Here is a 15,959-nt window from a genome sequence, read left to right as displayed (position 1 = left end):
GTGTGTGTGTGTTAAATCCATTTGGTTCATAACTTTTGTTAGTTTCACTGTGTTTCTGTTTAGTTTCTGTTTCCATGATCTGTCCATTGATGAGAGTGGGGTGTTGAAGTCTCCCATTATTATTGTGTGAGGTACAGTGCGTGCTTTGATCTTTAGTAATAATTCTTTTATTAATGTGGGTGCCCTTGCATTTAGAGCATAGATGTTCAGAATTGAGAGTTCATATTGTAGATTTTTCTTTTAATGAATATGAAGTGTCCTTCCTTACCTTTTTTGATAACTTTTGGTTGAATGGCAATTTTATTCGATATTAGAACGGCTATTCTAGTTTGTTTCTTGGGACAATTTGCTTGGAAAAATTTCCCCAGCCTTTTACTCTGAGGTAGTGTCTGTCTTTGTCAATGAGGTGCATTTCCTATATGCAACAGAATGCTGGGTCCTCTTTAAATATCCAGTCTGTTAGTCTATGTCTTTTTATTGGGGAATTGAGTCCATTGATGTTAAGAGATATTAAGGAAAAATGATTGTTGCTTTCTGCTATTTTTGTTTTTAGAGATGGAATTATGTTTGTGTGGATATCTTCTTTTGGGTTCTTAGAAAGAAGATTATTTCCTGCTTTTTCTAGCATGTAGTTTCACTCCTTGTGTTGGAGTTTTCCATCTATTTTCCTTTGTAGGACTATCTTTGTGTAAAGATATTGTATAAATTTGACTTTGTCATGGAATATCTTGGTTTCTCCATCTATATTAATTTAGTGTTTTGTGGGTATAGTAGTCTGGTCTGGCATTTATGGCCTCTTAGGGTCTGATGACATTTGCCCAGGATCTTCTGGATTTTAGAGTCTCTGGTGAGAAGTCTGGTGTAACTCTGATATGTCTGCTTTACTGCTTTTAATATTTTTCTGTGTTTTATGCTTTTGGTGTTTTGATTATTATGTGATAGGAGGAATTTCTTTTCTGGTCCAATCTAGTTGCAGTTCTGTAGGCTTCTTGTGTATTCATGCTCATCTCTTTCTTTAGGTTAGGGAAGTTTTCTTCTATGATTTTGTTGAAGATCTTTACTGGTCCTTTAAGTTGGGAGTTTTCACTCTCTTCTGTACCTATTATCCTTAGGTTTGGTCTTCTTATTGTGTCCTGGATTTCCTGGATGCTTTGAGCTAGGAGCTTTTTGCATTTTGCATTTCCTTTGACTGTTGTGTCTTCTATGGAACCTTCTGTTCCTGAGATTCTCTCTTCTATCTCTTGTATTCTGTTGGTGATGCTTGCATCTTTGACTCCTGATCTCTTTCCTAGGTTTTCTATCTCCAGGGTTGTCTCCCTTTGTGCTTTCTTTATTGTTTTTATTTCCATTTTTAGATCCTGGATAGTTTTGCTCAATTCCTTCACCTGCTTGGTTGTGTTTTCCTGTAATTCTTTAAGGGATTTTTGTGTTTCTTCTTTAAGGGCTTTTATCTGTTTACCTCTGTTGTCCTGTATTTCTTTAAGGGAGTTGTTTATGTCCTCCTTAAATTCCTCTATCATCATCATGAGAGATGATTTTAAATCAGAATCTTTCTTTTTCAGTGTGTTGGGTAATCCAGGACTTGCTGTGGTGGGAGAACTGGGTTCTGATGATGCCAAGTAGCCTTGGTTTCTGTTGCTTAGGTTCTTGTGCCTGCCTCTTGCCATCTGTTTATCTCTGGTGTTAGTTGATCTTGCTGTCTCTGACTGGAGCCTGTCCCTCCTGTGAGCCTGTGAGCCTTTAATCTTAGTTGTGTCAGCACTCCTGGGAGACCAGCTCTCTCAGGGCCCGATTTGGGTCCAGAGAGATTCTGTAGTCTAACTCCCCAACAATGGTCAGCAGCAGCTGTGAATAGAAGTCCAAGGATCTAGCAATTGCTCACTCCTACAAGGCAAGCAGGCAAACCAGAGATGAGCTTTTGTTATTAAATTAAACTTCACCTAGACCAAAATTTTATGCAGCAAAACTGAAATTAAAATTTAGCCATGAGAAAAGACAGTTCTAGAATAGAAAGAATTAAAGTCCAAATTTGAGAAGGGTTTTCTGTGCATACCAAAAGGTATAATATTAAAGAAGAGATTGACATTTTAATTACAAAAAGATATAAAACTATGTCTGTCACAAAATACTGAACACAGAACATAAAACTCACCCTGCATGAACAAGTAACTTAGCAGATGCATATGTATTAAAAATTGATTCATAGTTAATCCTCCCAAAAAAGAAATTTCTTCATGTAGACAATATCACTTTGGAAGTCTACCTAACATTTAAAGAAAGAATAATACCAATTCTCTATCACCTCCGTGACATATAGGAGGGATGGTGAGGTGACTTGTCAGATAAAGGTGCTTGCCACCAAGCCTAATGCCTGAATTCAATCCCCAAACCCCACATGGTGGAAGGAAAGAACCGACTCTGAAGGTTGGGCTCTGACCTCCATGGGCACACCATGGCACATGAAGATCCATCCTTACTGCCCACACGTGTGCTTACAAAAATAAAGTTTAGGATGAGAGAAATAAAAAACATACAAGAGGCTTTTAACTTCTTCCTGTTCCAGAGACTGCCGCGTCTTCTCTAGTGCCAGCCTGATCCCCGAGACATTATGGTAAAGATAGGAGAGGGCAGATTTGGCCAGATGGGGCACTTGGTCACTAAATCTGCTTTCAACTATGATGAAGTGGGTATTGACACCAGTGCTGCCTTTATTAACCTTAGCTACAGTCTTCCTTCACAGTCCAGCATCACTCTACTCCACAGCAAGTTACACAGTACAGTCAAATCTGAGAAAAGGAAACTTGTCAGCAACGGGAGGGCCTCTCTTGTCTTCTAGGAGTGAGGGCCTGCCAACATCAAGCGGAGTGATGTTGGCGCAGGTATGTTGTGGATTCTACCGGTGTCTTTATTAGGATAGAAAGGGCTAGGTTCATTTGAAGGGTGGAGCTGAAAGGGCCATTACCTCTGGCCATTCTGTTGATACCCCCAGGTTCGTGATGGGTTTACACCACGAGACAACTCATGACAACTCACTCACAGTTGTCAGCAGTTCCTATTCTTCTAGTCCTAACCTGGCCAACATTGTCCCATGACAACTTTGGTATAATTCATGGACTCATGAGTATGGTTCATGCTATCACTACCAACAGGACGATAGTGGAATGCTCCTCAGGGAAACTGAAGTATGATAGCCACGGGGCTGGCCAAAGCATCTTCCCTGAATCTCTCAAAAAGTGGTGGGCGGTATTATCCCAGAAGTAAGGGGACGGTCATAACATTCTCCTGCATTCCAAACCTCAATGTCATGGGTCTGACATTCCGACTAAAGATCCCAAATATGAATGAGAACACACAGCATGGCAGGCACTATGCCCAAGAGTAGTTGACTAATACAAAATACACTCCATGACTTTTTGTGTGTGCTTTTTGTTTTGTTTTGGTATTTTTGTCTTAACTTTTTCATTTAGTTTTAATGTTAGTGCCTTTTTTTGAGAGAGAAAGGAGAGAAAGTGGACATGAATTTGGAAGTCATGTAAGTAGAGAGATGGGGAGGAGGGGAGGACCTGGGAAAAGTTGGGGGAGTGGAAACTATGATGAAATATATTGCATGAAAAACAAACAAACAAACAAACCAAGAGGGTGGTGAAGCCACCATTGAAGTGTGCCTGTATTAGTCAGGGCTCCTAACTATCACAGCCCCTTAAAAGGCATCCTGAGCTATACTGATTTCCAGACTGTCTCCTGAAATTTTTAGCAGTGACACCCACTTTTCTGCCTTTAACACTGGGGTTGGCATTGCCTTCAAGGAGCTCTTTGTCCAACTCACTTTCTGACATAACAATGAATGGTGAACTAACCTCACAGTCTACATGGTCACCAAGGAGGAAGAAGTCCTTGAACCACCCACCTATCAAAGAACTTAAGAGGAAGAGAGAGGTTGCTAGCTTCAGGGAAGACTCTGACCCAACTCTACCCCTAACACATTGAGTATCTTCCACATGGTCTCCACCCTAGCATCTTGGGGAAAAAAGGGAGTTTAGGGAGCCTTACTCTTAATTACATCAAAAAAATTCACTGCAACAAGCTTCCCTCCAACACACACATATAGAAACAAATAAAAAAGCAAAAACTGTAAGAGACATAAATAACTCCTAATTTTATGATGTCAGTATCATAAAGGCATTTGCAGGAAAAGCACCACAAATCAGCACTTTCAGCTACGTAGATATAAAACATTCTTAATGAAAGACATAGCAAATAAATACTGTAACTCATAAAGCAAAGTGACTGCTGAAACATTCAGAGGAAAGTTTTCAGGCTCATTCAATATTCAACTTCCAGTAAATACACCATACTAATAAAGATGAAAACATATAATTTGAATCTTTTTTTTTCAGAAAAAAGTATACAAAATGTAATACCCACTCATAATAAAGGGGAACAATTTCCTTAATCCACAAAAGGTATGTATGAAAAACCTTCCAGTGAAACTCCTGCTTGATGATAAAAGCCTCCTTCTACCTTAAAATCAATCATCAGAGCAAGATTCTTTTTTTCTATCCATAAACTTTTTATTCACTTTATATCCCAATCCCAGGCCTCTTCCCCTCCTCCCAGTTCCGGCCTCACAAGCTTCTCCCACCATTACCCCCTCCACTTCTCCTTAGAGAAGGAGAAGCCCCCGCCTTGGTTACCACCCCACCCTGGGACATCCCCTCTCTCACCCAGTTCCCTCCTTCCATCCACCTCTGCAGGCCAATCAATGGATGGAATTAGAAAATATCCTGAGGTAACCTAGATCAAAAAGAACATGCATAGTATGTACTCATAAGTGGCTGGTAATCATAAAGTACACGATAACCATCTTATAATCAACAGACCTAAAAAACCCAAATAACGGGCTGGAGAGATGGCTCAGTGGTTAAGAGCACTGACTGCTCTTCCAGAGGTCCTGAGTTCAAATCTCAGCAACTACCTGGTAACTCACAACCGTGTGTAATGGGGATCTAATGCCCTCTTCTGGTGTGTTTGAAGACAGTGACAGTGTACTCACATACATAAAATAAATCTTTAAAAACAAAATAACAACAACAAAAACAAATAGCAAGGAGGGCCCAAAGGAGGATGGTTGAATTTTTCTCAGAAGGTGGATTCCTTAATTTAAGGTTAACTAGTTTAAAGAAAGACAAGATGGATGACTGACCCACAACTGTTGTGTAAACAGTTTCTGATCCAGGCTTGAATTTGTTGAGCCAGTTCATCAGCAGGCGACATTACTGGCAGGTGAAAAAAAAACCCACAAGCCACTTGTTTGAGACAGCATCTCCATTTGTAACCCTAAAATGTATGACCTGGAATTCCTTATAGAGTCCAGGCTGGCCTCAAACACATGGCAATGTTTCCTGCCTTAGTCCATTAAGTGCTAGAATTATAGAAGTGAGCTACCATATTCTGGCTATAACAGCAGGTTTTAAACAGTAAAACTTGCCAAATCATATCTCTGTATACATACATATATAATTATGTATATATATTAAATATATAAAAATACATACAATGTGTGTTAAACACACAAAATCTCTATCAGAGTTTTAGTCTTTCATAGCTAAAATTATATATAGTCTTTCAATGTTTCTGGAAGTCTAATATGGTAATTATTTTGGGCTTTGGAATAATATGACTATTTGGACAGAAACCTTTCTCCCTACTTCAAATGCATGCATGCATTTCATCATGAGAATACCATCTGATTCTATCCAATCCTGTCTTGGACTTTCTGAGGATGTTTGTGAAGCCTGGAACAGGAGTAGGCCTAGACTACATCTATGAAAATGCCAATGGAACCCAAGCTGATAATAGGCATTTGTGAAGGCTTGAAGTTTGCTTTAAATAATGCTTTCCATTTTTCTAGATGCAGTTGAGATATATTTTATAAGAAGTATTAGTACATACCAAACCCTGGGCTCAGAAGACTATGAAACTCTTACCACCATTGAAGACTTTTGTACATGGCTCATCCAAAATGGCGAAAAACAGGTAAATGTCATCAAGCCATAAACATGACCCTACTTTGTTCGTTAGTTATAGATGGCCTGTTTTTGGTTCACAGTTCAGAAACAAGAGCTCACAGAAGTCTCAGATTAAACTGGGTAGAACACATGAGGTTGCTGCTGCTTATGATATCAATAAAATAATTTGCTTTTGTCACTGTACATAAAGTCCTTTAAATCCAGAACACTTTCAGTGCAGTGTTGAGGTTTGGTCTGTTGCTATGAACTGTAATGCTAAGTTCTGTATCCCAAGGACTAGTTACCTTAAGAAGAGTGAATTCTCACATATGCCAGCTTTGACTGTGCAAACCTTGCTCCTTAATTTAAAACTATTGGTTTAACAAAGATGCCTACAGCCTGTAGTTGAGGAGGAGAGGGTCGGGGGAGGGTTCAGTTTGCAGGGCTGGAGGTCTGAGGCAGAACACTAGCAGAGGAGGAGGAAAGAAGGAGTAGTCATGGGGTGGGTGGATCATGACCGCATGGCTATGAGAGCCAGCACATTGAAGTAAGAGTGGCCTAGGCAAAACATGGAAAGCGATATCTTGGGATTATTGACAGGGAAATAAACAGAATAGCACAGATGGTTGATATCTGCTCTAATGCTTTAAGGTTTATTATAAAGATAAAGATTTTGTGTCTTTTATTTGGGAACTAAATGATCTAAGGTGGGGGTAGAAACCCACAAATAATATTTACCGCAACAGCTCAGACCTCACCTTTATAAACTTAGTAATTTGAGGCAGAACTAGCCACTGCTACCTTTGGCTCTAAATACTAATGTCCTTTTCAGTCTGACCTTCATCTCTTACTTACCAGAATTTTGTCTTCTCATTTAAAACATTATATAAAATGCTTTAGATGCCATCATACCTATGATTTCTATAGCTGTGGTGAAACATCAAGACCATAAACAGCACTGGGAAGAAAGGGTTTATTTCAGGTTACATTTCCACACCACAGCACATCTCTGAGGGAGGTTAGTGCAGAAACCTAAGTGGACAGGAACCTGGAAGCAGGAAGTGAAGCAGAGGTCATGGGGGAGTGCAGCTCCTCATGGCTTGCTCAGCCTACTTTATTATTGCACCCAAGACCACCAGGACAGGGGTGGCACCACCCACAACGGTCTGTGCCCTCTCACAGTAACCCCTATTAAAATGACCTACAGCTAATATATAGATGTATTTTCCTCAACTGAGGTTCTCTCCTCTCCAGCTTGTATCAAGTTGATATAAAAACCAACCAGTGCATATACTGACATTTTACCTAGTGATCCCATTAGTCTAAGTCATTGCTCAAGAAGTTATGACCTGAGCTTTATGTATTTAGACACAGTGTTGACCTTTGTGTGTTATGAGAGTCTATATAACTTTGAGCTGACCAAACCAACCTTGTACTTCCTCAGGCAAGTGGGAAAGTTGGATGGACTTGGCATGGTTTCATTGGCCATGTGACAACTAGTTGAAGACTGGATTTATAAGCATATAGTTAGGACTGCATTTCCTCTCATTAGTGAAAGCTTCTTTTATGCCACACAGAGGGACTTTTATAACTTGTGATATCTTTATCAACTAGTATTTTGTAAAAACCAAAGAAACATAGTGACTTATGACATTTTCTGAGGGCTCGGAAGGCTAATTTTGAATTTCACTGCCATAGAATAATCCCAAGTCTGTAATTTTCCTTTTAAAGATGAGTGCTCCAGCCTTTAATTGCTTATTCTTGTGATATGATGGTGCAAAGAACATCATGATCCTGTTCATAATAAAATTACAAAAGCCCTCCTCTCCTAAAATCGGGTGCTTTATGAAATAACAAGCTCTTGGGAAAAGACGAAAAGAGGAGTTGAGTCCAGGTTATTCCTAATCTATTATAAAGCAGAACTTTGAATGATTGCTGTGCCATTCAGGAAAAAACATCATGTGGGCAGGAATTGGCATCTGCTTTGTTAGCTGCCATGCACCCAGTGTGTGAAATTACTATTAGCTACTTAGCATATAGTGGGTGCTCAATAACTAGTTCATGACGTTGCTTAATCTTATCACACATCTGTTGCTTTAAAAGGGAGTTCTTTACCGTGCCCCAAGTTTGGTATGAGCTCTAGGTTCATTGTAGAGTACCAGAACAGAAATGCATATGACTTGCTCATGTCTTAAACAGAGTAGAAGAGAAGGAGGTTGCTGCAACCTAGTAAAGGCTACATATGATCCACCCATGCTAATAACAAACTCTGTGAGTGAAAACTACAAGTTTTTCCTTTGCATCTCATAGAATAAAGAACAAGGTGAGAATGTTCAATCTTAAGGCCATATGTCCTTTTAACTTTGAACTGAAAGTATGAGCCAAAGTGAGTAGGCTAGAAAAACAAACAATATTTAAATTATAAAGTAGGCTGTGTTACCTCTTCAGAATGATAAAATGTTACATAAAAGTCCTAAAGATCTCTCTCCTCTCCCCTCACATACACATACATACATACATACATACATACATACATACACACACATACTTAAAACTAAGTGTGTGTTAAAACTTCAACCAATTTAATTTATTTTTTTTAATTTTTAAAAGGCAAATACAAAAATGTTTTATATCTGAGCACTATTAACAAAAAATCTGAAAAGCAAGAAATTAAATAATTAAAAATAAGCCCATTACATGGGTAAAAGTAAGAGGACACTCTTAGAAATAAATTTAGCTACGTAGGTAATATATTTTTGAATATTAAGAAAATAGAGAAATCTTTTAACCATATTTATGCCTTTCTATTCTGAAAAATACAAAGGTATAGAGTTTTAGGATTCCCGAATTTTGGCATTGTCTTCTAAAAAAGCAGTGGGACATCCTTAAACATCTACTGTTCATCAACCCCATCCCTCAGGCTCAGGGAGTCTTGTAGGAGAGGAGATATTGTAAGAACCAGAGGGCTAGGCTCATGGCAGGTGTTGTGAGTTGGTTTTCTTTGGACAGAACCTGTGTGCTGCACTCATGAACTCGCAACAATAAAACCTGCACAAGACCATGCCCGTCCACACACCAACTGGGCAAACGTTCACAAAGTGCCACTCAGATGAAGCACTTCAAGGCAGTCGGTGGCTGACGAGGGAGAAAGAATCAAGTCCTCCTCAGGCATGAACCCCCTAACATGTTGTCAAGCCTACGTGGTGAGACTCTAAACCCGTATACATATGGAAGAGGTCATGGACTTGAGAGGGGGATGTGTGTATGGGGACGGGCAGAAGTTGGAGAGAAGAAAATGAAGGGTAGAAATAAGGTAAATGCAGCAGACTCACTTCAAAATTCTCAAAACTACTGAAATATGAAAGCTATGTTTTGAAGTGGAAACTTAAGGGTTCTTTGGAAAGTCGCTTGGATGGTGTTTTGCTGGGGCAAACACGTGAAGGAACATTTCGTTAAAGTGGACACAGGTGTGAAAGGCTAAGGCCGACTGGTGAAGGAATGTTTTTGCTGAAGCAGACACAGCAGAGAAAATGTTCTGCTAAAGCAAACAGGAGAAAGGACCCATGACGAAGGGTTCTTTGCTAACGACATGCACTGCATCGTTGAGCTGCATTTGTCAGGACGCCATAGAGAGAAACGCACCAAAACACTTCTGGTGGTGCGCTGCCATTTCTTGACACTGCCAAGGACTCTGGCTGATCGGATGCACGTGCTGAGGCAAGGCCCCTGCTGAGGCAAGGCATGTGGAGGACACCATCTCACCTGACTAAGAATGGCTAACACCAAGAAGACGAACGGCAGCAAATGCTGAAAGTGAAGTGCCGAAGAGAGGCCATCATCTACTGTTGGTGGAAATCAGTGAAGCAGCCTCTCAGAAAAGTTATTCCACTTCTGGGCACACACTGGAAGGGCTGTCTGTCTCGTCACAGATACTTGAACATCTGCGTTTATTGGTTTTGTTTGTTTTCTCACAATAGCAAGGAGGCAGTCAGCCTGGATGTCCATCGAGTGAGGAGTGGATAATGGACTTGTGATATTTAAGTGCAGTGACATTTCATTAGCCCGTAAAGAGGTTTCGGGAAGGGATGGAACTGGAAAGTATTGTACTAGGACAGTGCTTCTCAACCTGTGGGTCATAAGTCCCTGGGGGCAGGGTTGAATGGCGGTTTCCCAGGGGCTACCTAGAACCACTGGAAAGCACAGATACCTACATTACTGTGTCAACAGTAGCAAAATTCCCTTTGTGAAGTAGCAATGAGATAACTTTATGGTTGGGGGTCACCACGACACACAGAACTGTATTAAAGGATTGAAGCACTAGAAAGGTTGAGAACCACTATACTAGGACGTAGCCCAGGTTCAGGACAAACACCAAATGTCCCTTTCCGTATGTGGATCCTAACGTCTGATACATGTTTATATTCAGGCCGAGCTTGGTGGCAAAGGCCTCTAATCCCAGCACTGGGAGGTAGCGGAGAGCCGAGCTCTGTGGAGCTAGCCTGGTCTACACAGCAAGCTTCAGGCCAGTCACAAACAGCTACATAATGAAACCCAGCTTCAAACGGGAGAAAGAATGTGCATCCAGGTGGAGTAAACATGAATAAAGGATAGGAAATGGGAAAGGAAGCCATGACTGTGGGGGCTGGGTGCTTCAAAGGAAGGAGGTAGGAAAGACAATACTTTGGATGGGAGAATGCTGGGGAGTAAGGGGTTGTATAGTCAGAAGGTGTGTAGGCATCCAGTGTGTGCATAGAATTAATCTAAGTGAGAGATGTATACAGATCTCATGGACACCCGCTACTTTATAAGCTAACTTAAGAAGTAAATTATATATCTTTATAAAGATGATATATTGGAAGGCAAATGAAGGTAATTGGCATGGTGAACGGTTTATGGTGATTTGCACTGAACATTTTGCCATGGTGTGAGTCGATCAGGATGAGCATTGTACAGAAAGACGAGTGACCTGGACTTTAAAAAGAAGCCAATGCTGTCAAACAGAAGGGGGCAGGGGAGGAACTGTTATGAAGAAGAAAGAATTAGAAAACTAAAAATGCAAAACACAATACTTGACCACACTCTACTTTTAAAACTGTAACTGGTACTGAAAAAGTTAGTAGTTAGGTTAATAGAATTGCATCCATGTGACATTGAGGGTGACAATGCAGAGAAGGTTCTACAGAATAGCCTTGCTCTGAGAAGACATGGACTTCGATAGTTAGCAGTAAAGTTTCTCCGTGTCTATATCTCAGTTTCAATAAAAATGTATGCATATGTACTCATATTCATAGACATATTTACCAAATAGAATGATAAAATACATGTGGGGAAGTGGCAATCTCTTGTGAATTTAGGTAAAAGCTTTATGAGTGTTGAGTCTACTAGTCTCTGGCTTTTCTGAAAGTTTGAAAAGTGGAAGAAAGAAACTTATGGTGTGGAATTCTGACACTGTGGGCAATGCGACCATAACAAAGAGCTTAGCTTTTATCCTGGCCTCTTCCATTGTCTGTAAAGTAAGTACAGTGGTGACAATTACCCACTTGGAACATTAATTCATAGTACGATGGAGTAATTCATAGTACGACGGAGTACTTGGGCGAGTCACCGTAACTGACTGCTTGTGACTGTGTCATTTGTGGGGTGAGAACACCCTTTCACAAGGTCCACGACTGCCAGCTTGACTGTATTTTTAATGTCTTTCCCCTAGGAGGCTTACAGACTGCTAAAGTCTACGCTGAACTCTTGCACCTTTGGGGACTGTGGCAAAAAAGTAGCTGAAACCTTTTATAACATGGGCAGCATCTGTTTTGCCAAAGGAGAACTCAGAGAAGCGATTGCGCTACTGAGGAAGGTGAGCAAAGAGACAGCCTCATTACATTTTCTTCAAGGGATTATTATAAGCAGAATATGGGCAATGGTGTGTGTGTGTGTGTGTGTGTGTGTGTGTGTGTGTTAGGGTTCTCTAGAGGAACAGGACTGATAGAATGTATGAGTGCGTGCGCACACACACACACACACACACACACACACACACACACACAAAGGGATTTATTAGAGTGGGTCACACCTCCAGCTAATCCAACGATGGCTGGCTCTGACTGTAAAGTCCAAGAATCCAGTAATTGCTGAGTTCATGAGGCTGGATGTGTCATTTGGTTTTGGTTTATGCTGGGATCCTGAAGAAGTAGGCTCTAAAGGTAGGGAAGGAGTGGAGTTGCCATTGAGAGCGAGGGCAAACATGCTTTCCATCTGAAATACCTAGATTAAAGGTGAGCTTCCCACTTCAAATGATTTAAGGAAGGAAGGAGGGAGGGACAGAGGGAAGGAGAGAAGGAGAGGCGGGGAGAAAAGAAAGGTCCCTCCCAGGTGCCTTCTTGGGTTTTAGTTAATTCCAGGGTGACCAAGAAGAGCCCTCACACCGTTTCTTCCTTTCCTTCTAAGGTACCAACACAACAAAAAGCTAAAGACTCAGTGAGCCAACCCAGGCATGGTGGCACACTCCTTTGGCCCCTGACTTGGGAAGCACAGGCAGGCAGATCTCTGTGAGTTTGAGGCCAGTCTGGTGTTTACAGTTCCAGAACAGCCAGAGAAACATAGTGAGACCTGGTCCCAAAATGAAGCAAACAGAAAAAGACTCAGTGAGCCAAGCAATTGTCTGTACATAAAGCCAGTTTGCTCATAATTAGCATCAATTCATACTGAAATGCCCAGAGGCAAAACCAGAACCAGTCCACACACGTGCTTCGGCAATATCAGGTCTACAAAGATATCTAACCTCATTTCAGGTTAACACGCAGAGAGAAGAGTGAGCAATGGGAGAAAGGGGCCTCCTTTTGAAAATTTAGAGTAAAGGAAAACCTGCAAATTATTTAAAGAAACAGAAGGACTTCAAGGAGAACGTGAACTCAGAACCTACAGAGACAGAAAAGCATCCATTGAAAAGATGATTTGAGGCCAAAAGATGAGATGGGAAAGGCCAAGAGTGACGAGAGAAAGGGGCTGAAAGGAAGCAGCCTACCAGTGGAACTCAGGGCCACAGTGAGCACGATGGGCATGAGGAGTCCTGAGGGCACCGGGACTGAGCCCTGTTCCTCAGATCTAGAACTGAGACACAATCCATGAACCAAACAAAGTCAGATTCCTGAACTGTGCGGATCACCTGTTCCGAGGGTCCGAGCTGTGTCTAGAGGCCATTCTCTTCCCTGTCCTTTGTTTTTCAGTAGCACAGAGGCCATTTTAACATCGTACTGATTTGAGATGATTTATATGATGATTAGAATAGTTCCTCTACCAGGTTATAGTTTGAAAAGAGAAAGCGGTTGATATGTGACAGGTAAGAAAGACACTTAAGGACTGTACGAGTTTCCAAGGAACAAGTCAGAGTCACTAATAGACAAAATAATCAAAGAGATCACATGGCAACCTTTCTGAAAATGAAGAAGAATCAAAGTACCCATTGCAAGGGCCTGACAGTTCAAATCTAGAACGTCCCCACAAACTCATGCTTTGGACACATGGTCCTCATCTCATGACACAATTTAAGAAGGGTGTGAACTTTGCCTGTCATGCTCCCTGGCTGGCAGAAGTGAGTCACTGGAGATTGGCCTTGAGGGTTATAGCTGCCTGTCCTTTCAGGCTAGCTTTCTCCAGCACTGAGGCACCCATTCAAAGGCTCCAGAATGCATAGCATCAGACGGCAGTGTGTTTAGTACCAGATTTGCAATGAGAATAGAGAGCAAAACGGGAAGCAGAGAGATCTGAAAAAATGCGCCTGAGGCAAGAAGCTGGGAATTGTATGCTTCCCTTCACAACAAGGAAACTAGACCCACAAGACACAGCTGAGCGAGTTCTAAGGGAAATTCATAGATCTGAGTGCTTACATCAAAGCTCATTGATGTCTCAAATAACTTAATGTACCTCAAGGCCTTAGAAAAACAAAACAAGACAAACCCCGAAACAGCAGGCTGCAAGAAATAGTAAAGACCGTGGCATTCCTGACTGTATTTGCTATGGAACCATAGTAGATACCCACCTGTAGACAGACTGTCTTGTGCAAGGGACAGAGGCATCACCTGTCAATAGAGTTGATTGGCCAGTGAGCTGACGCAGGAAATAGGAGATGGGAGTTCTAGAGGGGAGAGAGATTTCAGGGATAGAGTCAGACTCTGGAAGGAATTTCACCCCAAACACTGAAGGAGATGGAGATATGATACTGTGCAGAGGTAACCGACCACATGGCAGGACTTAGAATAAAATAAATGAGATAATTAAGTTACGAGCTAGTAAGGGAATGAGTCAAAGCTTTTGGCTTTTATTCATAATTAATTCTCAAAGTCATTACTTCAGGAACTTGGGTGTGGGTTGAAAAGCTTTCAGTCACTTCCCGCCCTAACATATAAAGGAAATAGGACATGTGAACACAGTGGGGTTTTATTGAGGAAAGACAAGTTCATGTTTTTCTCTCGTATGTTGAAACTGGAGTTGTGTGTGTGTGTGTGTGTGTGTGTGTGTGTGTGTGTGTACACACGTGCGTGCGAGGGCACATGTGTGTAGGACATAAAAGTAGAAAAATAACTATATATGTAAAGGGAAGGGGGAAGGAGGCACAGGAGAGGTCACAGAATCCCTGTGCCATGAGTGGTAGAAGAGGACTGGGATAAGGAAGAGTCATTAGTGTGGGCAAAAGGGTTTGGGCAAGAAAGAACAGAGTAAAATAATAAATGTGCATGGAAATGAAAATCCAGCCCTTTTCAGGCTAGTAAATTTAATAAAGATTTCTCTCTGTGTGTGTGCATGTGTGTTCAGATTCTTCTGCTCCACCAATTCATGTGTCTATATGCCAATGCGTATTGAATAGTGTAGCTTTGAACAAGGCTTCAAACTGGGGAGTTTTCGTTCATGAAATCTGTGGATGATATTCTGAGTTTTGTACATGGCCAGAGGCATTTTGCAGCCACTACATCATTTCGTATTTTACAGCTTGCTGGGCTTTTGAGTGAGCTTGAATAGAAGCCGAGATTCGTTTGTACAAAATTGATAGTTTACTATTTGTTATCTCTCTCATGAACATGGAGCACAGAGTTAACATAAAGTATAATTTATCACAGTTATATTTTGTAGTTTCCAACATATAAATCTTGGAATATTTTCTCATATTTATCTAGTTTTTGCATCTTTTATTGTGTTTAAAATATGTTATTTCTGAACTTCACTTTCTGATTGTGCTGGCATATGGACACACAATTGATTTGGGCTTTGTATAATCTTGCGTCCCATGACCTTGATATATTTGCTAAACTTGTTAGCTCCAGGGCTGTTTTGTAGATTCTGCCAGAATTTCTACAGAGATAGTCATATCATGTGCTAATAAATGCTCTATCTTTTATCCAAGTCAGACCGTTTCTATTCCTTTTTCTCATTTTGCCACACTGGTTATAATACGAAAGCCATGTCACGTAGGTGCCATGGGAACAGACACCTCTGTCTAATCCCAAACCTTGTGAAAAAATTGAGGTAGGCTTTCATCACTTGAGGTGATGTCAGCTGGAGAGGTTTTCAGATACTGTATTATGTTGAAGATGTTTCTTTTTCCTTCTGAGTTGATGAGAATTTTTAATAGAAGTAGGTGGTGAATCGTATGGAATTATTATTCTGTCTGTTCTGAGATGACCAGTGGCTAGTCGCTATATAGACAGTTTTATTTCTGTGTCATCCAGTTCTCAAGTTCACTGATTTAAAAAAAACTAATCCTTTACAATTTATTTTCATGTCAGACATCTTTTTCTCCAGAGGGTTTTTTGGGGGGAGGGGGAGCATCTCTTTCTATATATATGTACTTGTCCATGTCTCTTCTTAACCTTAACACACTCACAAATAAGAGAGAGGGGAAGGAGAAGAAAAGAAGGAAGAAGAAAGAAAGGGAGACAGGCACACAGAATACAGTTCCAGTGG

The 15,959-nt window shown here is 40.9% G+C and overlaps 1 protein-coding gene across 12 annotated transcripts in view; it reads left to right on the top strand.

Moving 5' to 3' along the window:
- Positions 1 to 15,959, top strand: part of Ttc23l (tetratricopeptide repeat domain 23-like) — a 61,738-nt gene that overhangs the window by 33,975 nt on the left and 11,804 nt on the right. For 8 of the 12 annotated variants that reach the window (NR_197338.1, NR_197341.1, NR_197339.1 and 5 more), the window contains 2 exon segments: positions 5,912 to 6,036; positions 11,716 to 11,859. Coding sequence is in view for 3 of the 12 variants with exons in the window: in NM_001433220.1 (NP_001420149.1) it covers positions 5,912 to 6,036; positions 11,716 to 11,859 (269 nt within the window). In the remaining 9 variants the exon portion in view is untranslated. 12 annotated transcript variants of the gene reach the window in all.

Source organism: Rattus norvegicus, chromosome 2 (genome assembly GCF_021556685.1).
Source record: "Rattus norvegicus strain SHRSP/BbbUtx chromosome 2, alternate assembly SHRSP_T2T, whole genome shotgun sequence".
Lineage (NCBI taxonomy): Eukaryota > Metazoa > Chordata > Mammalia > Rodentia > Muridae > Rattus > Rattus norvegicus.
This window is presented reverse-complemented; position numbering and strand designations above follow the sequence as displayed.